This window comes from Schistocerca serialis, chromosome 5 (genome assembly GCF_023864345.2).
Source record: "Schistocerca serialis cubense isolate TAMUIC-IGC-003099 chromosome 5, iqSchSeri2.2, whole genome shotgun sequence".
In the NCBI taxonomy this organism is placed as follows: Eukaryota; Metazoa; Arthropoda; class Insecta; order Orthoptera; family Acrididae; genus Schistocerca; species Schistocerca serialis.
Genome location: NC_064642.1, coordinates 552,046,286 through 552,073,569, shown reverse-complemented (window position 1 = coordinate 552,073,569; position 27,284 = coordinate 552,046,286). Strand labels below are relative to the sequence as shown.

General features: G+C 42.2%; 1 protein-coding gene across 3 annotated transcripts in view; it reads left to right on the top strand.

Annotated features, from left to right (window-relative positions):
- Positions 1-27,284, top strand: part of LOC126481295 (uncharacterized) — a 166,569-nt gene that overhangs the window by 5,367 nt on the left and 133,918 nt on the right. For 2 of the 3 annotated variants that reach the window (XM_050104941.1, XM_050104943.1), the window contains exon 2: positions 2,433-2,635. In XM_050104941.1, coding sequence (XP_049960898.1) covers positions 2,433-2,635 — 203 coding nt within the window. Of the gene's footprint in view, positions 1-1,238; positions 1,432-2,432; positions 2,636-27,284 lie in introns of those variants that run through there. The other variant, XM_050104942.1, reaches the window with a different exon arrangement.

The window sequence follows — 27,284 nt, the reverse complement described above, 5'->3', positions numbered from 1 at the left end:
TCTCGGTGCACCTGGTGATTTTGTTTTAAAACACTACTGGTTTCCTTGAAAGACTTTAGCCAATGACGGATAGTTTTTGCTGTAGGTGGATCACCACCATACTGATGTCAAAAATTATGTTGCACTGTTATAACTGACTCAGTTTTCACAAGCCAGATAAGACACTGCAGCTTCTGTTGTGGAGTACACATTGTTGCTGAGTTGCTCTGCAATGCACTGCAATGAACTGAGGGAACAGAGGAAAAAAACAGCACTGGTGCCATCTCAAGGTCAAGCAGACCTGCCAGCTGCAGGGTAGCCAAACTTGGAGAGTTGATGAATGAAACACCGCAAACTAGAATAGTGTATGTTACTTTGTAGAGATTCTAGGACACATTAAAACTATTGAGTTCTTTTTCAAACAGCTTGTATTGTGTTTGGATACCAATTGACACATTCCCACATTCCACTTGGTAGTGAGGTACTGCAAATACAGTTGTTGTACATATAAATAACTAAACTTTCTCTGTCTAGGCCATTTATGGTAACAAATCAGTTTGGTGCCCAATTCATTGCTCTTCATTTGTGATCAGTTTTGGCAAAGCAGTCTAAAGTGGATTGACAATAGCAGTAAGGCAAATGCCATTTTGAGATTCACTGGATGAAGTGTAATCCACCGACAAAGGAGGTAACGTGTAAAACCATCGTTTGACCAAGGCTTGAATGTTGCTTGTCAGTCTGGAATTCATACAAGCTAGAGTGGATAGAGGAAATAGAATCCAAAAGAAAGCAGTACATTTCAATACAGGTACATGTAGTGGGCACTAAAGCTCAGGAAACTCCAGTGGCTGACATTGCAAGATAGGGCATTCTGCATCACAATGTGGTTTGCTGTTAGAGTTCATTGAGTAATCATTCCTAGAAGAGACAGCCAATATATTGCTTCCTCCTATATGCAGTACATCTAGTGAAAAATGCCATATTAGTAATGTTGCCACAACTAACAATTTGGATAAAATATCCTCCAACATCCAAAAATGTCATAGCTACACATAATGGACAACAGGTAGAGTATGTCTAGTAATGTTGCGTAAAATTTACACATCCTTAGGTCACAGATGCTATTGAACATTTTACAACTCTGGTGCTTGCAAAACCAGTGCTGCACTGAAGCTGGCTGATAAGTTATCAGTGTTCATCCTGACAGCAGTTTCTCAGTGGTGGCTCAGACGTGTAGGATCTTGTCTCTGTAGTCATCAGTGATCCATCTGGCTGCATATCCTAACCGGTCACCAAACGACCAAAAAGCCATTTGGATCTGCTTGAAGCAAAACAAAGTAATGCTTCATGGGATCAAATCTTACTCCTTTCATTTAAGAATCACATTACAGGGAAAAATTACTTGATGTGATCAGAAAGGTGCCAAAGTCCTGCAAGAGACTTCTATAAGAGGTTCAGTTACCAATTCTAAATAACATTCTTATTCATCCAGTAATGAAAAATTATGGATGCTAGGCAGATAGTGGCATCAGAAGAGATAACACTCGCCATATGAAGGATGCTAATTTTTTCTAGTGTGCATTGTAAACATTTTAAAATTCGGGGAATGCTTTATATAGCAGGTTTCACTCTTTTTCTATAATAGTATGCACGAAGCTTACTTCATTGTCCCATATCAAGAAATGACCTTGACACTTGGTTTGAGCACACTAATTTGGGATCTACCTCAGGAGTAAACCACAAATTTTCATACATCATTGACTTTCCTACATCAGTAACTTGCTACTAAGTGTAACTGATACGTTCAAATCTATTAGGTTTGCTGGTGATACAAGTGAAAGATTTTGCAAATTTGATTGAGAACTGAACAGTAAAGCAAATAATATAGCAGAGAATCAGTTCCTGGTGTACAGTTCAATGATTGGCCTGTAATTAAAACAAAAGTCAATAGATTCAGTTTCTCATGAGCAGTTCTACTACAAGTGACATTCTGTTCTCTTACAGCGGTGACAGGATTAGTAAAGTGGAGGGTGTCAGATTTCCAAGATTGATTAACAGTGTTAAGCTCTTATGGACTTCCTGCATTTGTATTTATTTATTAATTTTTCTGTAATATTACCCACTGTGACAGGATTAGTAAAGAGGAGGGTACCAGATTTCCAGGGTTAATTAACCATTTAAAACTCTCATGGACTTCCTGCATTTGTAGTTATTTATTTATTTTTCTGTAATATTGCCCATTGTCAGCACCTGTGACAAGGTGCTTTGTTTGCATACTGTAATTATTTTGATGCAATATGCGCTAATATTTTATGGCTGTGAGCCAAAATGTTAATAATTTTGTACAGTTAATTGAAAGTGACATTTTTGTACTTTCATTGGTTGCTGTGTACAGGAATAAAATAAAGGCACTCTTACAAAATTATTGTACATATATTCATGATGTATTGCAGATGCATGTCCGGTTGGTGCCCAGTGTAACGAAAACAGTAAAATCAGCACAGAAAGTGTCACATGTGATGATGAAGCTGCATCCCTCAAGCTTGTGGCAGTAGCAAGGGAAGCGCCAATGCCTGATGGTTCCCAAGTGTATGAACTTGTATGGCAAACACCACCGTCTGTTATCTTACCATCAGTAACTCTTCCTGAAAATGGGGTAAGTTACATTTTTTACTGACTCATAACATATTGAGAATTAGGTCAAAATGTCTGTATGTGACAGTATTTTCATGAACTACCTAATAAACATCTAGTGCTAACTGCTATTCTGGAACTTTCAGAGTTTTAAGATTTTGAATGAATGAACATTCACATCTATATATGAGGGTTGGAACTTAAATAGTGGCAATTATTTATTCACAACTGATACAAAAGAGTTACATCATGCTTGCACCTGTTACTGTCCTTCACAGTAGTCACCAGCATTGTGTAGAACCCATTGCCAGTGATGTGGAAGGCGTACTATACCGTTAGCAGAGCCTGTTCTGTTGACTGTTCGAATGGAGCAGTCTAAAGCTGTGGTGATTCTCGTGTATGACTGTGACGGTGTTATCCTAACACATTACGTTCCTCCACGGCAGACCGTCAATGCACAGTGTTACTATTTGCTTTTGGAGCATCACCTGCGACCAGCTTTGCGAAAGAAGTGCTGACGCTTTCTGCGCAAACCACCCATCATTTTGCACAACGGTGCGCGGGCGCATACAACGCAAGCTGTGGGTTCTCTGTTCGGTCAGTGGGATTGGGGAGTACTGTACTATCCACCATACTCCCCGGACTTAAGTTCTTGTGACTTTGATTTGATTCTGAAGATGAAGGAACCACTTCATGGGATTCTCTTCAGAACTGTTCCAGAGATTCGACAAGCAGTAGACCGCTTCATTCGCACCATCAACAGAACCATCTGCTAACGGTATACTACACCTTCCGCATCACTGGCAACGGTTTCTACACAAAGCTGCTGACTTACTTTGAAGGATAGTAACAGGTGCAAACATGTTACTCTTTTGTATCGGTTGTGAATAAATAGTTGCCACTATTTAAGTTCCAACCCTCATAAATAAAAAAGTAAATGTTCATTTGTTCAAAATCTTATATCTCCGAAAGTTATTCACTGATCACTTTCAAATTTTGACTCAATGTTGTATTCAAATGTTTGTATGTGTAGTTTTATACACCTCCTGGAGTGCCATATACTTCGTTAGCAGAAATCTCATGTTCATTTGTTCAAAATCTTAAATCTCCAAAAGTTCTTCACCAGCCACTTTGAAATTTTGATTCAACAATGCATTTGAGTATGCATGTGTTTTTATGTAACTAATGGCGTACCATATGGTACATGAATATTTATATTGTGTATATAATAAATAAAAATCTAAATGTATGTATGTTCAAAATCTTAAATTTCTGCAAGTTCTTCACTGACTACTTTGAAATTTTGACAAAATGTTGCGTGCAGATACATGCATGTTCTTATAAACCAATTTTTAAATATGTGAAAAGGAAAGTTGCTACTCACCTTATAGCGGAGAGGCTGAGTCGCAGATAAAAAAAAAATAAAATAAAAAAAAAAAAAAATAAAAAAAAATAAAAATAAAAAAAAAAACCCCCTCACTCCCACTCTCTCTCTCTCTCTCTCTCTCTCTCTCTCTCTCTCTCACACACACACACACACACACACACAAATGCAACTCGCATGCACAACTGCAGCTCCGGGCAACTCAAACCACATGGCAGTGTGGTTCTGGCTGTAATCCGGGGGATCTCTTACTTGGTTGTGAGAATTTAGTGAGAAATACACTCCTGGAAATTGAAATAAGAACACCGTGAATTCATTGTCCCAGGAAGGGGAAACTTTATTGACACATTCCTGGGGTCAGATACATCACATGATCACACTGACAGAACCACAGGCACATAGACACAGGCAACAGAGCATGCACAACGTCGGCACTAGTACAGTGTATATCCACCTTTCGCAGCAATGCAGGCTGCTATTCTCCCATGGAGACGATCGTAGAGATGCTGGATGTAGTCCTGTGGAACGGCTTGCCATGCCATTTCCACCTGGCGCCTCAGTTGGACCAGCGTTCGTGCTGGACGTGCAGACCGCGTGAGACGACGCTTCATCCAGTCCCAAACATGCTCAATGGGGGACAGATCCGGAGATCTTGCTGGCCAGGGTAGTTGACTTACACCTTCTAGAGCACGTTGGGTGGCACGGGATACATGCGGACGTGCATTGTCCTGTTGGAACAGCAAGTTCCCTTGCCGGTCTAGGAATGGTAGAACGATGGGTTCGATGACGGTTTGGATGTACCGTGCACTATTCAGTGTCCCCTCGACGATCACCAGTGGTGTACGGCCAGTGTAGGAGATCGCTCCCCACACCATGATGCCGGGTGTTGGCCCTGTGTGCCTCGGTCGTATGCAGTCCTGATTGTGGCGCTCACCTGCACGGCGCCAAACACGCATACGACCATCATTGGCACCAAGGCAGAAGCGACTCTCATCGCTGAAGACGACACGTCTCCATTCGTCCCTCCATTCACGCCTGTCGCGACACCACTGGAGGCGGGCTGCACGATGTTGGGGCGTGAGTGGAAGACGGCCTAACGGTGTGCGGGACCGTAGCGCAGCTTCATGGAGACGGTTGCGAATGGTCCTCGCCGATACCCCAGGAGCAACAGTGTCCCTAATTTGCTGGGAAGTGGCGGTGCGGTCCCCTACGGCACTGCGTAGGATCCTACGGTCTTGGCGTGCATCCGTGCGTCGCTGCGGTCCGGTCCCAGGTCGACGGGCACGTGCACCTTCCGCCGACCACTGGCGACAACATCGATGTACTGTGGAGACCTCACGCCCCACGTGTTGAGCAATTCGGCGGTACGTCCACCCGGCCTCCCGCATGCCTACTATACGCCCTCGCTCAAAGTCCGTCAACTGCACATACGGTTGACGTCCACGCTGTCGCGGCATGCTACCAGTGTTAAAGACTGCGATGGAGCTCCGTATGCCACGGCAAACTGGCTGAAACTGACGGCGGCGGTGCACAAATGCTGCGCAGCTAGCGCCATTCGACGGCCAACACCGCGGTTCCTGGTGTGTCGGCTGTGCCGTGCGTGTGATCATTGCTTGTACAGCCCTCTCGCAGTGTCCGGAGCAAGTATGGTGGGTCTGACACACCGGTGTCAATGTGTTCTTTTTTCCATTTCCAGGAGTGTATTTGGTTAATTCTTTACCATTGTCTTTGTGTTAGTTAGTGCAAATTTTTAATTTTGTTTCGTGAAACAGTGGTTTTGTGAAGTGTCTCTGACTTGATTTGCAAATGTTTTGTAAAAGTCGTGTTTCGTGGTTCCTAAATTCTTCTTCAATTGAGTTTAGCTGTTCATTAAGATATTTTCTTTTAGCTTGTCTAAGTATTGTAGCTGTTTGTTTTCTGACGTTGAAAAATTTCTTTTGTGTGGTTGATGGTTTGACACAATTATAATTTAAGAAGGCTCATTGTCTCTCTTCTAGTGTGCCATCACAATTTGAATTCCACCTTTGCTGTTTTGATTTTTTTCTTTAATCCAATCAGACCTCCTGCTTTCTGTATAATTTTCATTTGGAAATCTCTCTAGTTGTTTGTAGGTTGTTTTCCGCATACTTCTGTAATTTTTGATTCTTGGATTTTTTTTTTTTTTTTTCAAATCAAATTTGGGAATTAGTGGTGCTTTCCTTTGCCATTTCATTTTTGGTGTGAATTTAACTTGGCTCTGGTAAGATAGTGGTCAGAATCTGTATTTACCCCCTCTACAGACTTGAAGGTCATTTATTTCTTTTTGGAAATCATAGGAGATCACAACATGATCTATCTGAAATTCACCTAGCTGAAGGATTGGGGATTGCTACGTTTTTTTTGTTTCTTAGGGTTCTTTTGAAGTGATATTGACATGATTTTTTCGATTGTTTTGTTGGCACAATTCAACGAACCTAACGCTATTCTTGTTAGTGAATTTGTGTGCAGAGTAATTGCTGACTGTTTTTATATTTCCTCCACTTGCCAGTTTGTGCATTAAAATCACCGAGAAGAATTTTTACGTTGTCCTTCAGATGTTTGGACATTCCAATATCAAGTTTTTCCCAGAATTTTTTTGTCTTCTCAGGTTCTTTTTTGTTGTCAATGTTAGTAGTTGTGTGAACATTAATAATTGTGTATGTTTTGTTGGTGTGCTTAATTCACATGGTCATTAGTGTGTTGCTGATTTGATTTACATCTTTAACAGATTCAAGGATATTATTATTCACAATAAAGGCCTCGCCTAATAATTTTCTTGTCTTTTTTGCTGTTAGAGATACGGTACTTGTTGCTGTCTGTTGTTTCCAAATCGGTGAATCTAGTCTCTTGAAGTACAAGGATTTGAATTTTCTGTCAGTTGAGTTCTGTAGTAAGATTCTGTAATTTGCCAGTCTGAATAAGTGTTTGGATGGTAAAGGAGCCAATATATGTGTGAGATTTTTGTGAAAATTTACCAGAGAACTCTGACTTTCTCTGTTGTACGAGCCTGAGCTCCCCAGAATCTGATAGCTTGCTTGTTGCCACAGGGCAAGTGGATTGGCCACCTGGGGCAATGTTGATATTACTTGTATGAACCATTCTGCTTGTAATTAGGTTCCAGCTAATGCTGGTTGGATCGAACCAGGAATTGTTAGTTCCTGGAGCCCAGTGTTCAGCTGCACCTCACATGCTGAACAGACACTGTCCGGAGTACCGGTGGTTACCATGCAGACGTGTCTGAACTTTTAAATATGCTTTGTCTTCTTTATGAAGCTTTCCTCTTCCGCCAGTTCCTCTGTACTGATGATCTGCATCTCCCCTTTCAGTGCTGTTGAGGTTTTCACCATTATCCTGGCAAGGAACACTTACAAGGTACTATCATCCAGGTCAGATGAACCAAGGTTTTTTTAATGAGATGTTCTCCTCTCCTCCTCCTTTTTCATTAATAATAATAACAATAATTGCCTTACTCATTAGTAGGCAGTAATGATCATGGTTTAGACACTGCTGTGTATGGTTTCATAATTACTTAGGTTTAATTTTAACCCATTTATAGCTATAGCAGTTGTAGTATCCCACATGCGGGTGATGCATGCATAAAGAGAGATGTGCCTTGCTAACCAAGAACAGTAGAACTTTATTAATGACATGGAGAGTACAGAATAATATTTGGTTCTGGATAGCACTGAAATGGTTTCGAAATGAAGGCAACTAAAAGATTGCCCTGATCCAATGAAAGTTTGTTGCTAACACAGTAACAGTTCTTGAGGGTACTAGCTGATTTCACTGTCGGTTACTGTTACAAAACACTGCCATAAGCAAAGGCTGTACATGCAGCATTGGCAAAGTCTTGGGCTCTGACAGACATGCACTGCTCTGACTTATGTACTAGCAGATTTCTGATGTTGGACATTGAGACTGGAACGCGCATTGACTTGCAACCTGCTGGGTGGTGTTTTTATAAGGCTATTTGGCAGAGGAATACTAGGACATTATGCTAGTATCACATGGCTTGTGGAGGCAAGCTGGTGCTGGCAGTGTGGCACCATCAGCTGTCACAGGTGGGATGGGCTATGGCTGAATTGCAGGCATCCTGAAAGGGCGGCAACCTGCAGCACTCTGTTGCTGTGCCATGTGGCTGGATTGTGAGGCAAGAGCCATATGCCACAGTCCTCATCACTATGGAGGAGATGATGGAACCATTTTACTGTGTAGACGGCAGCTGAGCCATAGCCATTCCTCTTCCCCATGTGGGGGTTGTGGAGCTATATCTCTGTGTAAGTGGTGGCTGTAGTAGAGATGACAACTGAAGATACGGCATCCTTATTCTCCAAGGCACAGACAGTGGAGTCATCTGAGAGAAGCTAACCTGAGGAAAAAAAGGATCAGACAAGGGTGTTATCAAGAAAGGTGACTGAGCTGCCAAAGGTGGTGTGCCCTGGCAAGGCCAGGTTTGCAGTGAAACTTTCAGGACCAGAGAACAGGATTGCTGGTGAAGTCTAGATGGAAGCCTGGATAGGGTGCTCTGAAGAGAAGAGGCTGGCACTTGGCAGAGAGGTGAAGACCACGGAGTATGCAGGAGATGACCATGATCAGAGACATCTCGGCGTAGGAGTCACTAGGGATGACCCGATGGTGGAGAGTAGCGAGTGAGCCATTGGCGTGCAGGCCGGCAGCGTGATGCCCAACAATGAATGCGCTGGCAGTGCTGGAACCTGAAGAAGCATTGGGACCAGTGGTGCAGTAACCCAGGGAGTCACTGGGTCCACTGGTGAGGTCATTGTTGGCGCTGGCTAAAGGATGCAGTAGGTACCTGGCACAAGGGTCGCAAGGCACACAACATGTCACCAACAGAGGCTGGCTGGGAGGATGGCAGCAGAGCACTGGCGTCTGATGGGAGATAGGCACTTGAACATGTAGTGGCATCTGGGACATTATGGTGCCAGCCAGGCAACAGTGGTGGAGAGGACGTGGCAGCAGCTTGGTCCAAATGCACCAGTGCAAGCTAAATGCCCTGAGAGGTCATTGGACACCTTGTCATGAGCAGTAGCTGGAGCCATAGCATTGAGCTACCCTCGGAAGGAAGGATGTCCACGGCTCCGGGTGTCTGATAGAAGGCAACAGCAGCCAGTGGACGCAGTCACTATGCAGTCAGGGAAATGGATGAGATGAGGAGAAGACCTGGAAAAATGAGAGACATGCAGAGAAAGGACAACCAGGCCACCAAAGGTAGCAAAACCAGACACAGTCAGGCCATGTGCCGACGCTTCCAAGATAGGAGTACAGAAGATGCAGGAAAGTGTGTGAGGGTGCATAGTGTGACTGCAATGAGACATTCAGGGATGGCGACCAGGCCAGGGCGGCGACAGGTAGGGTCTCACAGAAGGTGGAATGAACACCACAGACGTAAATGTTGGAGAAGAAGGCAAGAGCTTGAGATGGGCGAGACCTTCACAGGGAAGTGAGGGGGCCAAGAAGTAGAAGGAGAGCACTGGAGCCGGGTGTGGAACATCGGCACAGGCAGAAAGGAAGCTGGCAAGTTGACAGATGTGCCAGGAGGTGACAGGCCCAGATTAGTGGAAGCAGAAAAGAGATTAATGACACCACCATTGAATGGAGAAGGGGCATCCAAGAGGTTGGTGATTGCCGAGGGGACATGAAGTACGTGAGAGGGTCCGATGTAGAAGATGTAGACCTGGCCAGCTACGAAAGGGCTGGTGTGCTGAACTGAGTGATGCTGGAGATGGTGGCAAGCAGTGGGAGTCATCACAGCAGGATATGCCAGAACAACAGGTGCCAGAACAGGCGGTGCTAGAGCAAGTGACACCAGAGCAGGCGGTACCAGAGCAGGTGCTGCCAGAGCAGGAGGTGCCAGAGGCAGGTCAGAGAGGACAGCACTGGAGGTAAGTGTGGTTGAGCAGCTCTAGGCCTTCGGGCCAGAGGCTGCCAGGAAAGAAACATTGGAAACTGCAAAAATGTGAAGGATGTGGTTTAGTGTGGCAAAGAATGCGGGCCATGAATCCAAGGCACTGATGAGTTCCAGAGGAAGTAGAGGCAGTAGAGATGAGTCCTGGGCAGGGGGAGTGTCAGGATGGGCGAGGCACCATCAAATAAGCTCAGAGGTGCACAGGAAGTGCTGTGTGTGATGTAAAAGCTATGCTATCATGTCCACAGCACGAGGGGAACTGCCATCATACATTGCTGAATCAAGCGAGCAATGTCCTGGGTCAAACAGACCATCTACTGAGCCCATATCTGGGGAAGCTGCAGGACTGATAATTCTGGCATGGAAAGAGCATGACAAATGTACAAGTGAGACCAAGGACAAAAACATAAAAGATATTGACAAGAAACAAGGGAAGTGGACGGGCACAGAGAAACAGCACAAACAACACTGGAAAATGAATGCATCCACATTAGCACAATGTGGTAACAAGCCAAGATAAGAGACAAAATTGTTGCATAGGTATGCAGAACATGTTAGAGCAAAAATACTGTATAGACAACTGAAAAATTTGGCACTGGGATGAAGAGTAAAAAACAAAGTAGGGACCCAAAGCAATGTCCCATACATAAAAGTGCAAATTGGGGGAAAAGAGTGAAAGGTGCAATGACCACTTGGAAAACAGAAGTAACAGATAGGGAAACCACTGACCCGCAGAACAGAAGGAATGAGACTCGTAAAGGCAAGGAAGCCAAAGGAAGCAATTAACAGCGACTTGTGGATGCCTTAATGAGGAACAGAAACCATGAAAACACGAAGTGGAGGGCACACAAATGCAGAGGAAGACAACCTGATTGAATACTGATTTTTACTTCATCGCCATTTTAGTATCCCTTGAGTGGGTGATGCAGGCAAGAAGAGAGACATACCCAGGTAACCAAGAACAACAGAAATTTATTAATAACACAGAGTAAACAATAACATTTGATTCTGGATAGCGCTGAAATGGTTTTGAAATGAAGGCAACTAAAGGGTTATCCTGATCCAGTGAAAGTTTCTCGCTAATACCATAACAGTTCTTGAGGGTACTAGCTGAGTACTTTGACGGTTACCTTACTGAAACATTGCCATAGGCAGAGTCTGTACGTGCGGCACTGGCAAAGTCTTAGGCTCCGACGAATGTGCACTGCTCTGAAAAATATACTGTGGACTTTTGATGCCGAGGTTAACTGTCACTGACTGGCAAGCTATTGGGCATCATCCTTACAAGATTGTCAGACGGAGGAATACTAGGAAGTTTATGATAGTATCATGTGGCTCGCAGAGGGAAGTTGGTGCTGGCAGTGTCGCAGCCCCAGAGACTACAGTGGCTGTTATATGCAGGATGGGCTGCAGTCTAGTTGCAAGGGCCATGACGGGAGCAATCCACAGTGCTCTGTTGTGTGAGATGTGGCTGGATTGTGATGCAGCTGCCATATGCCACAGCAGTATTAACGTATCTGTACCTAGAACATAATATGTGTTGCAGCAAGAAAATATGTTGCAGCAACATTGTACAACAAAGCTAAGCTTAGTATTTAATTTTTACAAATGCATCAATAAATTTGTGCAGTGACTAGTTTTGTGTAATTTCAGTATTCACAAAACGTTAAATGATTAGAGACTTATTGACATATTATTTCAGTTTATCGTAATTGTGTAATGGCTGTGAACTAACCTCAACTCCATTTCCGTGCCAGTAAACATTTGCTTTTATTGTAAAGTGTTCAAGAATCTGCACTCAAGTTCAAATAAATTTTTCTTACAAATAATGTGAAACTGATCTTTTGTAAATAACTTTGATTGCGCATGAGAGGTTCTTGAGTGTTGTGTTGGATGATATTGTGGAAACTACACGATATTTCACTAAGGCATTTGCTCTTCGTCTTAGGGTGCGAAAGTGGGAATCTGCAGTGGCTACCCATGTATATGTTGGTTTGTTAGAAAAGAGCAGTTTCCAGGAGGCAGGTTTATAATATCATTCCAGCGGATGCTGACATCCAGAACCCCTTGCCGGAAAATCAAGCTATTGATGCTGCATGTGCAGCACAGGAAAGCCCAGCCACACGCTGTAGGCCCCAGTGTATTCATCTTTGGAAGGTGTTGCTACATTGCCTCTGTCCAGACTTCAACCTCTCACCAGTGAGATCACAATGAATTCATTTCTACACACTTAACACCATATTTGTGTTGTCAGTGGTAAGCTGAAATTCACTGTCTTTGTTGATGAAGTTTGCTTCAAGTAATTTGACTGCTTCTTTATTGACAGAATCCCAGCAGATGGAGACAGGCAAGATCTTGGTCTCTCTATACTTTATGCCATGTCTTTTATCAAGAAAGAGGTCAGCAGCAGCAGATTTATCTGGCTGACATAGTCTCGTGTGATGTTTATGTTCAGCACGTATATCTTTAACAGTGCAGTATGTCTGGCCATTGTATTATTTCCTTCACTGACACAGGATGTTGTATATTCCATGGTCTCATTAAACACAGATCATCTTTCATGGAACCCAGCATCATTTGCTCTTATGCCTGAGGATATAAGACATATTTTATACAGTGTTTCTTCTAGAGTCTGTCAGCCTTGAAGGACACACCATCAAAGACTGTCTTAGTGGAGATCTCGATATATTCTGACTATGCTTGATGTTGAATGTATGCTGGTTGATATGCCTGGAGATGGGTAAGTTCTACTTATTGGAGACAGCTAATGCTCTGTGTATGGAATGGGTGATAACAACTAGTAGCCCACATATATGGATCAGTCTGTGTCTGCTTGTGAAACACATTGTGACTAAAAGAGCCATCTTATTTTCTGCAAATCACAAAATTCAGCTGAAAGAGGTCTCTATGTTTCTTCACTACCATTAGTGAACCAATTTCTGGGATGAAGAGAGCTTAGATGTTCTACAGATAAAAAAATCATTGTGACCCTATGCGGCCATAACATGAAGGGATTACTTACACATTGTGGCTTCATTGCAGCTTTTAAGAACTAAGTTGGAAAAGGACATCATACATCTCCTTAATCATATACTCACTCGGACTAACTTTTTTATTTAAAAACCAAAGTTTTGAACAAAATTACAATTTTGCAATTGGCAGTCATCTGTTTTCTATAGTAGTTAACCTTTTTATGGAAGATTTAGAGTATAAAGCACTTCAACCAACAGTCCTGAAACACAAATATCTTTGGAGGTACCTTTGTAGTATGAGTACATAACTTCACAATGCTTCCTTCATGTTTAGATCATCTAAACACTCTCAGTCCAAATGTTTATTTCATTATGGAAGTTGAGAAAAATTGAGATCTCCCTTTTTTAGTTGTCTTGGTTCATAGAAAAGAAGAAGGTTCTTTGTGTCACAATGAAATGAACACATATAATCTGTACTTACAAACTGCTAGTTGTTGTCGTCATGCATCTCATCACGTTGTTGTATTTGGTCCCTTACCAAGTAACGTTGTGCAATATTAGCACACTGGACTCTCATTCGGGAGGATGACAGTTCAGATCCATGTCCAAACATCCTGATTTAAGTTTTCTGTGATATACCTGAATTGTACCAGGCAAATGCTGGGATAGTTTCTTTAAAACAGCACGGCCAATTTCCTTCTTCGCCCTTGAAAAACTTTGAGCTTGTGCTCTGTCTCTAATGACTTCAATGTCTACGGAACATTAAACCCTAACCTTCCGTTCTTCTTCCTTCCTTCCTTCCTTATGGTCACTCGTTCATAGAACATGACTTATTGACATTGCTGTTGTCACCTTGTGATATTAGCTATTCACGATTCTCTCTCAGACCTTGATTGTACTGTCTGCTCAGTTGTCACTCTGTGGGTAACAAGTCATGTGGGTGTGTACTGGCTGACAGTTTGACTTGAGAAACAATTACTCACCAACCATTTGCTTTAATAGTCCCAGGTGCAGATTTGCAGGCACATATAAGACCTCACCTCACTCGGAGGTGGAATAATTTATGTGGTTCACATCCACAGGAGTTAGGGCTCAACCAGTTCAGTTATGAGCTGCAGGGAATACCAAGTAGAGGGACTCAGCGAGCTGTAAGATATATTCACATACAAAGCCTGCCACAATAACCCCAATACTGAAACCCAGCAGGATCTCCAGTACCTTTTCAAATCCTAAAGTCCGTCCTAGATCCTTTCTTCTGAGTCCATCTGTCCCCCTACCACTCCCTACACTCCTACCTTCTACATTCTTGCTAAAGTCAGTAAACCCAACCACGCAGGACACCACACTGTGCCCAGTTACTGTGCATCCACAGAGAGAATCCTTGGTCTCATTAACCAACAGCTTCAGCCTATTACCCATAACCTACATTTGTATTTGAAGGCATCAGCTGTAAACAAATCCATGGTACAGCAATAGAAGCTCATGTGACACCATCCTACACCAACACATTCATGGCCCATCTAGAGAAATCCTTCCTAATCACTCAAAATCCCGAACACTTCACTAGGTTCAGATTCATTAATAACATATTTGTGACCCGGACCAAGGGTGAGGACACTCCATCCACACTCCTCCAGAATCCCAACACCGTCTTCCCCATTTGCTTCATCTGGTTCTCCTCAACCCAACAAGCCACCTTCCTCCATATTGACCTCCAGCTTGAGGATGGCTAAATCGGTATCTCCATCTACATGAAACTTACCAACCACCAACAATCCCTCTTCCTCCACAGCTGTCACCCATTCCATACAACCTTGCCACACATGGTCATTCCATCTATAATAATGAACAGTACCTCTCCAAATAAGCAAAGGGCATCTCTGAGGCCTTGAAAAACTAAAATTGCCCTCCCAACCTTGTCCAGAAACAGATCTCCTGTGCCTTGTCTCTCTAGTTACGCATCACCTGCCATGTACCCAATGTCCGGCCACAAAGGATCACTCCTCTCATTACTCACAACCACCCAGAACTGGAGAAACTGAGTCACATTCTCTGCCAACTGTTTGACTATCTATTGTCATGCCCTGAAATGAGGAAAATACCTCCTCGCCACTCCTACAGTAGTATTCTGCCACCCAGCAAACCCACACACTATCCTTGTCCATCCCCATTCCATCCTTGCTCCCAGCCCCTTTCCTCATGGCTCATATCCCTGCAATAGACCTAGATGCAAGGCCTATCTCATACATCCTCTCACTACCACCTACTCCAGTCCTGTCACTGGCATTTCCTACCCCATCAAAGGTAGCTCTACATGTGAATGCAGCCCTGTGATCTACAAACTAAGTTGCAACCACTGTGCCACTTTCTATGTGGGCATGACAACTAACAGGCTGTATGTCCATATGAATGGCCACTACCAAACAGCGGATTAGAGACAGCTGGACCATCCGTTGCAAAACACGCTGTCCAAAACAGTGTGCTTCAATATAATGACTGCTTCACAGCCTGCACCATCTTGATTCTTCCTACGAACACCAGTTTTTCTGAATTGCACATGTGGGAACTGTCCCTACAACATCATCTTTGTTCCTGATTCCTGTAACTCCCTTGCTCTGATCCTTCGCTTGTCCCTGTCCTCCATGTACCTATCCTATTACCAGCTCCCACTCAAGTGCTACACATGCCTTCTATCCCACCAACACACCTACTACTCTATTTACCTTCTCTACTTCTCTCCTCCCCCCTCTTCTTTTCACCCCCACCCTCCCACTCCCGACCACCTCACTTCACTCAGCACAGCCCCCAAACTCTGCACCTAGCAGGCTACTCTGTCCCCACCACACGCCTGCACTTTCCCACAGGCAATAGATCATCTTCCCCCCACCTACCCTGCTGTCCCTTCTCCTCCCTGCCCCATGCCACTTCCTTACTCTCATCAACCATCTCAGCAGATTGCTGCTCTATTCAGATACAGTCACAGTTTGCAGTTGAGCCCCCGCATCCGAAGACTGTAGCCTTGTATACGTGTGAGTTGTGCTTTTTGTGTGTGTGTGTGTGTGTGTGTGTGTGTGTGTGTGTGTGTGTGTGTGTGTGTTTTCTGTTTAGGAAGAAGGGCTTTTTTTGTCCAAAAGCTTAAATGTTTAGCAGTGTGTTTAATTGTGCATTTATGCACCTTCCATTGTTTGAAAGACTCGTATTGTATGATTTCAGGCAAACAATAGTGGCATGTTAGGACCAAACCTAGACATTAATAGTCATACACCAAATAAAACAGACTGTGTAAAATTCCTAAGATGCCACTAGATAATAGTTAAAATGGAGTAAACAAACAGGTAAAATAATTAAAAATCTCATTTCAGCATGTTAGAGGCATCTTTCATTGTGTTGATCTAAAGATAAGAGTATTGTTAATTTACTATACATATTTTTGCTCCCTGGTGTCTTATGCAGTTATCTTGTGGAGCTTCCTCTTCTTTCAAAAGGCTAAGCCTTGTCTCTGGAACCACAGCTTCCTCTCTACGGCAGTCCTCTTCATCTCCCTATATGATGAACAGCTCGTCTAACTGATCATGTTTTGTTTTGTAAATTGGATTTCTCCATCACCCACTTCTGGGGCTCTGCACCTAAAATAAAAATAAAGTGTGTCTTCAACAGAATTGATCCATGAGAGTGCATATATGACCACTACCACCAGCAGGTGCAATCAGTCAGGCTTCTGGTGATAGGAGTCGTGTGTGCATGAGGTTTACATGCTTGTGTGAATGTGTGTATGTTTTCTGTAGTGCAGAAGGCTTTGGCCGAAAGCTATAATGTGTAACAATCTTTTTGTTGTGCCTGTCTGCAATCCAGCAGGTCATCTTTACGGTCATCTTTCCTAATATTGTTGATATTCCAACCTGGAGTTTCCATTATTTGCAGTAGTCATGAAGTTTTAGTAAACACTTCATAAAAATAAATTACATTATTTTTTCAATGAAAATAATCAGTTGTTGAAAATATAATATAATTGAATGGATAAAAAATCTACTGACCAAGCAGTGGCAGGAGAACACACATGTAAAGCTACAGAAATTTGTAAGCATTTGGAACCAGTGGTTCTGTCTTGTGGCAGAAGTGCTGAAGGCGAAGGAAGAGCAGAGATGGAGAGGCTGGTGAGGGTTAGGAAATAGGGAGAGTTCGGAAAAATCACCCAGAACCACAGGTCCTAGGATACATAGCGGATGGGATGAGAAGGAAAAATTGACAATTGATGACTGCACTGGATGAGGTTTGAAAACCTGAGAGCTTAAAGGTGGAAGATAGCCAATACGCAAGATAGAGATGGCTGACTAAACATCATGCACTATTAATAAGAGCACAAATGTAAGTGTACTGTATTTGGTAGAGGTGTGTGTGTGTGTGTGTGTGTGTGTGTGTGTGTGTGTGTGTGTGTGGAGGGTGGGGGTGGGGGGGGGGGGATGAACAGACAGGTCAGAAAATAAAGATGTAAAAAAAATAAAAGGGAGTGAAGAAAGGAATACAGAGACCAAAGAAATTAAGGCCAGCTCAGTAGTGAGAACCAAGCACTTGTTGTAATGCCAGGTCCCACCTGTGAAGTTCTGAGAAATTGGTGTCTGTAGAAAGAATCCAGATGGGATGTGGAGTGAAACAAGCACCGAGGTCACGACTGTCATGTTGTAGAGCGTGCTGTGTAATGGGGTATTGTGTGTTGCCAGTATACACCCTCTGCCTATACCCATTCATCTACCAAGTTATCAGTTAGGATGAATGGACATAGCTAGAGAGTGTATACTGGAAACACACAATATCCCATTTGCTGAATATGCTGTACAATGTGATAGTCGTGAACTCGACACTTGTTCCACCACACGCGTCTGGATTCTCCCTCCGGACACCAGTCTCTCAGAACTCTGCGTGTGGGAACTTACACTACATGCTTGGTACTCGCCACCCACCTGCCCTTAACTTATGTTTTATCTTTTTGGTCTTGGTATTCCTATCTTCATTCCCTTATAGTTTTCTATGTCTTTTATTTACTGACTTTTCTGATGTCTCCTACCCCACTCCCTCTCCCACTCTCTTCTAACGCATAATACAATGCACTTAGCTTTCCACTCTTATAAACTTCTGCACAGTGTTGCATCAGTAATATCTGTCTTGCGTATTGCCCTGTCTTTCACGTATAAGCTTACAGGTTTTCAAATCTCATCCAGTCCTGTCCCCAACAGTTAGTCTCTCCTCCTCATCCTGTCCAGTAAGTCTTCTCTGGACCAGGATTCTGGGCGACTTTTCCAAGCTCTCCCCATTTCTTAACCCTCACCAATCCTTTTCCTTCACCCCTCCTCCTTGCCCTTCAACCCCTATGTTAGAAGAAAGAGCTATGGTCTCCAAAAGCTTGCAGATTTCTGCATTTTTATATGTGCGTTCTCCTGCTGCTGGCCGGCTGGGGTGGCCGAGTGGTTCTAGGCGCTACAGTCTGGAACCGTGTGACCGCTACGGTCACGGGTTCGAATCCTGCCTCGGGCATGGATGTGTGTGATATCCTTAGGTTAGTTAGGTTTAAGTAGTTCTAAGTTCTAGGGGACTGATGACCTCAGAAGTTAAGTCCCATAGTACTCAGAGCCATTTGAACCATCTTCTGCCGCCACTCAGTGCATAGATTATTCACCTATCCAATCATGTTGTAATTGTTTGTTTGTTAGCAGATACATATCTGTAGCCATAATAAACATCGAAATACCATGCCACAGGGGGAGGGGGGGTTTGGGTGGGGGGGAGTTGGAGAAGAAGAAGAAGAAGAAGAAGAAATAGTAGTAGTAGTAGTAGTAGTGTATCCCAATGATAAAGTGGAGTATCATGCGTTAATTCATTTTCAGCAACACTGCAAATTTAGCAGCTGAGTCAGGCTAATACAGGTGGCTAAAGAAGTCATCGTCTGATCAGCTGCAACATTTCTGTTTCTGAAAGCATATTATTGTGTGAGACTCCATTATGACAACAGTTTGCACCATTTTGTTTTGGTTCCTTTGCCAGCAAACAGTGGTAATGCGACTAAGGGATTTCACTGTTTACCAAGACGACAGAGATTTATGAATAGACCAACAATAATTTAATTGGGTAACTTTATCATTATAAGATGACAATTAAAACTTTGTGACTATCACTCATACATCTTGCAGAAGCTTTTTAAAGGTCCAGTAATTCTTTCACTCATATCTCAGTACTTTTACTCTCTAATGGTGTCTGTTGCTTACAGAATAAGTTTCCATTGAGCTATAATTGACACAATGACAATACAAGACACAAAAATAATTTTTATTTAAAGTTTGTCTGTGGTTGAAAATAGAGTTGTTTACTCTGGTGGGAAGATAATCATAAAGCTCGCACCTAATTTAAAACAAGAAGTGGGGATCCCCACCAGTACAAAATAAAATTAAAAACATACCTCACTAGCCACTCTTTCTTCAAAATATCTGAGTATTTAGATTCAAAAATTAAAATGTTTTAGTGTGGCAAATAGCAGTGTTCATTGTAAAGCTGTGTGTGTGGTAATGTATTGTAAACAGGACTTTGAAAAGTACCACTGCAACTAAGTAAATGTTGCACTCCGAGTAGCAGACAAATGCAGCTTTTGAGTATAACTGAAGAAGAAGCAGTTTTTTTTCTGTACATGTTTAAATTATGCTGGCATAAGTATGATTAATAATATACCATATAAAAGTAGTTTGGTGTTAATATAGTGTACATACCACTTTTCTGTATTTCTGCTAATGTATACTTTCACTCATTCCACATCTGTGGTGGTTCTACTTTTTGATGGGAACTACAAAACCCTGTGAATGAATGAATCAAAATTAACAATGTTCTCAAGAACTTGACAGAGTATTCTGCAGTTGCAAACAGTGTGAAGGATGCTATTCTGCACCCTGTAGGGTCTCCACAGTGCACTTTGGTTAATTATTATTTGTGATTACAATTGCTTTGTGGATTGATGAGGTGGTTGTAAAAATACTGCTTCCAAATCAAATACTGCTTTTTGTGCAGTTGCTCAATATCTGTTATCCCCCTGCCCTCCTTTTTACACAGGGTCTGCTTTTGTCCTAGGCCCTACAAGACGCCTCCTGAGACGCAGCAAGGTAGGAGTAGGCAAAATGCAACAGGGAATAACAATATTAATGTGCTAATAGTAAACTGCAGGAGCGTCTATAGAAAGGTCCCAGAACTGCTCTCATTAATAAACGGTCACAGTGCCCATATAGTACTAGGGACAGAAAGTTGGCTGAAACCAGATGTAAACAGTAATGAAATCCTAAACTCAGATTGGAATGTATACAACAGAGACAGGCTGGACAGTGAAGGGGGAGGCATGTTTATAGCGATAAGAAGTGCTATAGTATCGAAGGAAATTGACGGAGATCCGAAATGTGAAATAATTTGGGTGAAGGTCACAGTTAAAGCAGGCTTAAACATGGTAATTGGATGTCTCTATAGGCCCCCTGGCTCAGCAGCTGTTGTGGCTAGGCACCTGAAGGATAATTTGGAAAATATTTCAAGTAGATTTCCCCACCATGTTATAGTTCTGGGTGGAGATTTTAATTTGCCGGATATAGACTGGGAGACTCAAACGTTCATAACAGGTGGCAGGGACAAAGAATCCAGTGAAATTTTTTTAAGTGCCTTATCTAAAAACTACCTTGAGCAGTTAAACAGAGAACCGACTCGTGGTGATAACATATTAGACCTTCTGGTGACAAACAGACCCGACCTATTTGAAACAGTTAATGCAGAACAGGGAATCAGCGATCATAAAGCGGTTAATGCATCGATGATTTCAGCCGTAAATAGAAATATTAAAAAAGGTAGGAAGATTTTTCTGTTTAGCAAAAGTGACAAAAAGCAGATTACAGAGTACCTGACGGCTCAACACCAAAGTTTTGTGTCAAGTACAGATAGTGTTGAGGATCAGTGGACAAAGTTCAAAACCATCGTACAATATGCGTTAGATGAGTATGTGCCAAGCAAGATCGTAAGAGATGGGAAAGAGCCACCGTGGTACAACAACCAAGTTAGAAAATTGCTGTGGAAGCAAAGGGAACTTCACAGCAAACATAAACATAGCCAGAGCCTTGCAGACAAACAAAAATTACGCGAAGCGAAATGTAGTGTGAGGAAGGCTATGTGAGAGGCGTTCAATGAATTCGAAAGTAAAGTTCTATTTACTGACTTAGCAGAAAATCCTAAGAAATTTTGGTCTTATGTCAAAGCGGTAGGTGGATCAAAACAAAACGTCCAGACACTCTGTGACCAAAATGGTACTGAAACAGAGGATTACAGACTAAAGGCTGAAATACTAAATGTCTTTTTCCAAAGCTGTTTCACAGAGGAAGACTGCACTGTAGTTCCTTCTCTAGATTGTCGCACAGATGACAAAACGGTAGATATCAAAATAGACGACAGAGGGATAAAGAAACAATTACAATGGCTCAAAAGAGGAAAGGCCGCTAGACCTGATGGGATACCAGTTCGGTTTTACACAGAGTACGTGAAGGAACTTGCCGCCCTTCTTGCAGCGGTGTACCGTAGGTCTCTAGAAGAGCGTTGCATTCAAAGGATTGGAAAAGAGCACAGATCATCCCCATTTTCAAGAAGGGACATCGAACAGATGTGCAGAACTATAGACCTATATCTCTAACGTCGATCAGTTGTAGAATTTTGGAACACATATTACGTTAGAGTATAATGACTTTTCTGGAGACTAGAAATCTACTCTGTGGGAATCAGCATGGGTTTCGAAAAAGACGGTTGTGTGAAACCCAGCTTGCACTATTTGTCCACGAGACTCAGAGGGCCATAGACATGGATTCCCAGGTAGATGCCGTGTTTCTTGACTTCCGCAAGGCGTTCAACACAGTTCCTCACAGTCGTTTAATGAACAAAGTAAGAGCATATGGACTATCAGACCACTTCTGTGATTGGATTGAAGAGTTCCTAGATAACAGAACGCAGCATGTCATTCTCATTGGAGAGAAGTCCTCCAAAGTAAGAGTGATTTCAGGTGTGCCGCAGGGGAGTGTCATAGGACCGTTGCTATTCACAATATACATAAATGACCTTGTGGATGACATCGGAAGTTCACTGAGGCTTTTTGCAGACGATGCTGTGGTGTATCGAGAGGTTGTAACAATGGAAAATTGTACTGAAATGCAGGAGGATCTGCAGCGAATTGACGCATGGTGCAGGAAATGGCAATTGAATCTCAATGTAGACAAGTGTAATGTGCTGCGAATACATAGAAAGAAAGATCCCTTATCATTTAGCTACAAAATAGCAGGTCAGCAACTGGAAGCAGTTAATTCCATAAATTATCTGGGAGTACGCATTAGGAATGATTTAAAGTGGAATGATCATATAAAGTTGACCGTTGGTAAAGCAGATGCCAGACTGAGATTCATTGGAAGAATCCTAAGGAAATGCGACCCGAAAACAAAGGAAGTAGGTTACAGTACGCTTGTCCGCCCACTGCTTGAATACTGTTCAGCAGTGTGGGATCCGTACCAGATAGGGTTGATAGAAGAGATAGAGAAGATCCAACGGAGAGCAGCGCGCTTCGTTACAGGATCATTTAGTAAACGCAAAAGCATTACGGAGGTGATAGATAAAACTCCAGTGGAAGACAGTGTAGGAGAGACGCTCAGTAGCTCGGTACGGGCTTTTGTCAAAGTTTTGAGAACATACCTTTTCCGCTTTTCCGAAGAGTCAAGCAGTATATTCCTCCCTCCTACGTATATCTCGCGAAGAGACCATGAGGATAAAATCGGAGAGATTAGAGCCCACACAGAAGCATACTGACAATCCTTCTTTCCATGAACAATACAAGACTGGAATAGAAGGGAGAACCGATAGAGGTACTCAAGGTACCCTCCGCCACACACTGTCAGGTGGCTTGCGGAGTATGGAGGGGGGGGGGGAAAGAGCTCCTAAGTGTAAATCAACAGTGGGATTGAACATCTACGAGGGCGGTTCAGAAAGTAACCTCCGATTGGTCACAATGCGGGTTGTGGGGGGAGTAGCGACGCCATCTGTGCGTTCACGCACTCAACAGGTCAGTCGGCAACAAGCCGTGGTCGAGTGAACGTCGTACCTGCGCTAGTTTAGTTTTTGTGGCAGTTTGAAATGTGTGCTGCAATAGAAAACCCCGCTAAATGTGAAGTGCGTGCTGTCATAAGGTTTTTTACAGCCAAAGGATATTCTGCAGCAGCTATTCATCGTGAGCTTTGTGCCGTGTACGGACCAAGAGTTATGAGTGAAGGAGTTGTCCGTGAATGGGTACGTTTATTTAAAAGTGGACGAGAAAACGTTCATGATGAAGAGAGGAGTGGTAGACCATCATTGGTGACTGACGAACTCGTTCAGACAGTTGATGCAAAAGTTCGTGAAAATCGACGTTTCTCAATGTCGGAGTTGTCTACTGGTTTTCCACAGATTTCTAAGACTCTCTTGTACGAGATAGTGACAGCAAGATTGGGTTACCGTAAGTTCTGTGCACGATGGGTGCCCCAAATTCTTACCGACCACCACAAAACTCAAAGAATGGCCTCTGCATTAGACTTTCAGTCACGTTATGAGGACGAAGGAGAACCATTGTCAAACAGAATCGTGACCAGTGACGAAACCTGGATTAAGTACGTGAACCCTGAGACAAAAGAACAATCAAAGATGGTGGCACATTCAAATTCGCCTACCAAACCAAGAAAAGCCTCGCAAGATTTTTCTGCCAGAAAACTGATGGCAACGGTGTTTTGGGATGCCAAAGGGGTGTTGTTGGTTGAATTCATGGAATGTGGTACGACCATTAATCAAGACGTGTACTGTGAAACAATAAAAAAGTTACGACGGGCTATACAGAACAAACGCCGTGGTATGCTGACTTCCGGTATCGTTTTTTTGCACGATAACGCCCGTCCTCACTCTGCTCGCAGAACAACGGCCCTTCTTGAGTCCTTCAAGTGGGACGTTATCAACCATCCACCTTACAGCCCAGACCTGGCGCCAAGTGATTATCACCTCTTCATGCATTTGAAGAAATGGCTCGGGTCACAGCGGTTTGATGACGACGAAGAGCTCAAAGATGGCGGTCACAGGCTGGCTCCAGGCACAAGCGGGTGATTTTTATGCAGAAGGAATTTCAAAGCTTGTGAAGAGATACGATAAGTGCCTCAATCGCTATGGAGACTATGTAGAAAAATAGTGCAAAGATGTAGTTGTAAGATGTATATATTAAAATATTTTTATTTAACTTGGTGTATTTTTTTAAATCAACCGGAGGTTACTTTCTGAACGGCCCTCGTATTAATGCCTCAAAGGTGTTTTTCCATTTGGTTTTGGTTTCAAAATAGAGAAAATTCTGGTGACTTTGTGTTGTGATTTTTTGTGTTATGGTTCATTCATAGGTTCAGTTATGTTCCCATGACTAATCTCAAACCAAGTAGTTTGGATATTGGTCTTCCCCATCTTTCTTGCCCACTATTTGTCCCTGTTTAGTGGCATACTGATGTTTCTAGACCATTTTGCTACTGCTTTTAGGAGGTTGGTCATCTGTGTTTCTTCTGAAATACATAGATTAACCTCATTCAAGCACATAAGATGATTTGATATAAAGCTTAAACCATTGCTGCTTTTAATGGCAAACCCACATATGGTTAAATTGAGTGTTGATGAAAGTTGATTGAGTGCTAAATAAAACCATATTGAGTTTGAGATGTCACCTTCAAATCTGCCTCACTTCATTGGATTTGTTCTTGTTAGTATTCTTTTGTTGCTGCCTCAGGTGTGGATGTGTTTTCTTTTGCATCATTGTGAGTGAGAGTTTGTTGGTAATTGAAATGTTTATGTTATAAATCTGCAGAACTTTAATAAACAACCTTTGTTGAATGGAACCAAATACTCTTTTTTGTAATCAGTGTAGGCTGTAAATATGTTACATTTTATCTGCTGCTTGCTCTACTATGATGCAGTCTGTGATGGATTGTTCATTCCAATCTTGAGATTTCTTCAGATAGTGTCTCTTCTTCTGCTGTTACTTTAATTTGCTTCAGATGTCTGTACATAATTTTTCTTTTACAGGATGTGAACACTTCATACCTATTGCACAGGCATGTGATGGAGTGGTATTTGAATGGGTCACTTGTATTTAAGATATAACTGATTATTATTATTTTTATTATCATGTAAAATTTTCTATGTATGAAGTGAAATCTAAAAATATCTGTAAGCAATCTTTTCTTTTCTTTTTTGTAAACTGTTTCAGTGTAACATATTTATATCATAATATGGATACAGTTAAAATTAATTTGATATAACTGCAGATCATATGTTTGCTTCCATCCTGAAAGGAGAACTTCGTTTCATAACTACTGTAATTAAAACATCATGAGGGTGTTATCCATTTTCATTGGTATTCCTCGGTCATATTAAAATGTGAGATAGAGCTCCCTCTCTTCAGTCAGTGTAGTAGACTGAGTTCATGTCTTTGTGATCTGCATCATTACGAAGAGTGGTTGTGGATCATACTGTTGTGTTATGGATTGTGGTAAAAGCCAACATTGTGACGTAGCCTAGGCATTTCAAATAGTGCCATAGTTGCTGTAGACTTCAACATTCCCCTGTGGCAGATGGCTAAACATAGACAGTGTGCCCATTCACTCCCTGGTGAATTGTGGAAAGGTCAGGTCACAGATCTAGAGTCTGATAATAAGAAATGTTACATAAAAAACTGATGGTGAAAAACTGTTGATAAAAATTTATTATGTTGTCAGATTGTGAAATGAGTATCCATTGGTCAAGCAGCACCAGGCTAACACACATGAGCAACATCAAAAGTGGAAGCAATTGAAAACAGAACTGTTGGTTTGTTATTAGTTTTTGCTCTTGTGCAGTACAAGTCTTAAGAAATATTTTTATTTTTTCCTAAATTTTTTATTTTCATTTTAACTTTTTTATAGCTAAAACTAGTCACCTTAGTACATGTGCTGAGGTCCTTCTTTCGTTTCCAGAGGGTTGCTCAAATGTGATATTTTATTCTCTTCCTTAATTTGGAACTATGAAAAGTAGTTTCCAGTTTGGAAACAATAATTTAGTTACACTGTTAGAGAACAGTAGGTGCTATTTCATTTTATTTATCCTTACTTCTTGATGAACTTTCTGAAAATTTTTGTGTGATACTTTACTTCTTTTCTGTTTATTACTAAACACAAAATTTAGTTTTTCTTTACTACGGGTTAAAATGAATTTTTAGCATAAACTGAGGTCAGATAGATGGTGAAAGCTAAGTACAAATTGAAGATCATGTTTACAGCTCTGTAATTCAGAGCAACTTGACAGCAGAAGATATCAAAATGACTACCTTCACTGCTCACTCTTATAATAAACAATTTGCCATTGATTATTATTGTATGACTGTTTTTGACCTGTATTGTGTCCTTACATTGTGACAGGTTTCATTAAAACCAATCACAGGTTTCATTAAAATCAATCAATTCATTGGCAAAGGATGAGTAGTTTACCACAGATTTGTTGGTGCACTTTGCCGTATGTGAAAATGCTGGAACTATTGTACTTCGGGCTAATTGCAGTCTGTTATGTGGATAAACTAAATTGTTTCCAAAGTAATGCTGGTTGAAGGAAAGTGCGTCTCAGACCAGTTCAGTGTGTAACAGAATATAGATGTTAGAGTGAAGATGAGTATTTCAAGAGGACTGAAATGTATGTGGATTCTCGAGAACACTAGTATGATACCGGAAAATCTTGGGTGGAATACAAGCAATGGACTGACTGGAGATAAACACTCGTTGTATAGCTGATGTGTTGAGCAGGAGACATGCACGTAAATGAGTTCCAAATCCTGTGTCTGTATCTGTGCACCACTGAACACCTCAAATATACAGTGAGTGATTATCTTTACTCTTTCCATTGTTTAGTACTTGCAAACAAGCTGACCATCTTATGGCTTTGTTTGGGTTCCGTTGGGTCAGGGAAGAATGTTTCTGGTTGTGTGTCCTTGGAATACTAGTATACACCACTATTGCAACAGACACCATCTAAATTACTCATCAACCTCTCATAGCCAACTACTCCTGTCTTGCTGATATTATACACCTACCTCACCCTCAGAGACACCCTCTCCAGAAGCAGAGCACATTATCTCCCATTTACATTTAAGACTCCCCCCCCCCTCTCCCCGCTCCCCCCCCCCCCCCCCAAAAAAAATCAAAACAACATGCCAAAATCTCCAGTATGAAAGGCACAATCACACTAAATGAAGGCAGCCTCAGAATAAATTATAATTATGTAGTCTCATGAACCATGAGAG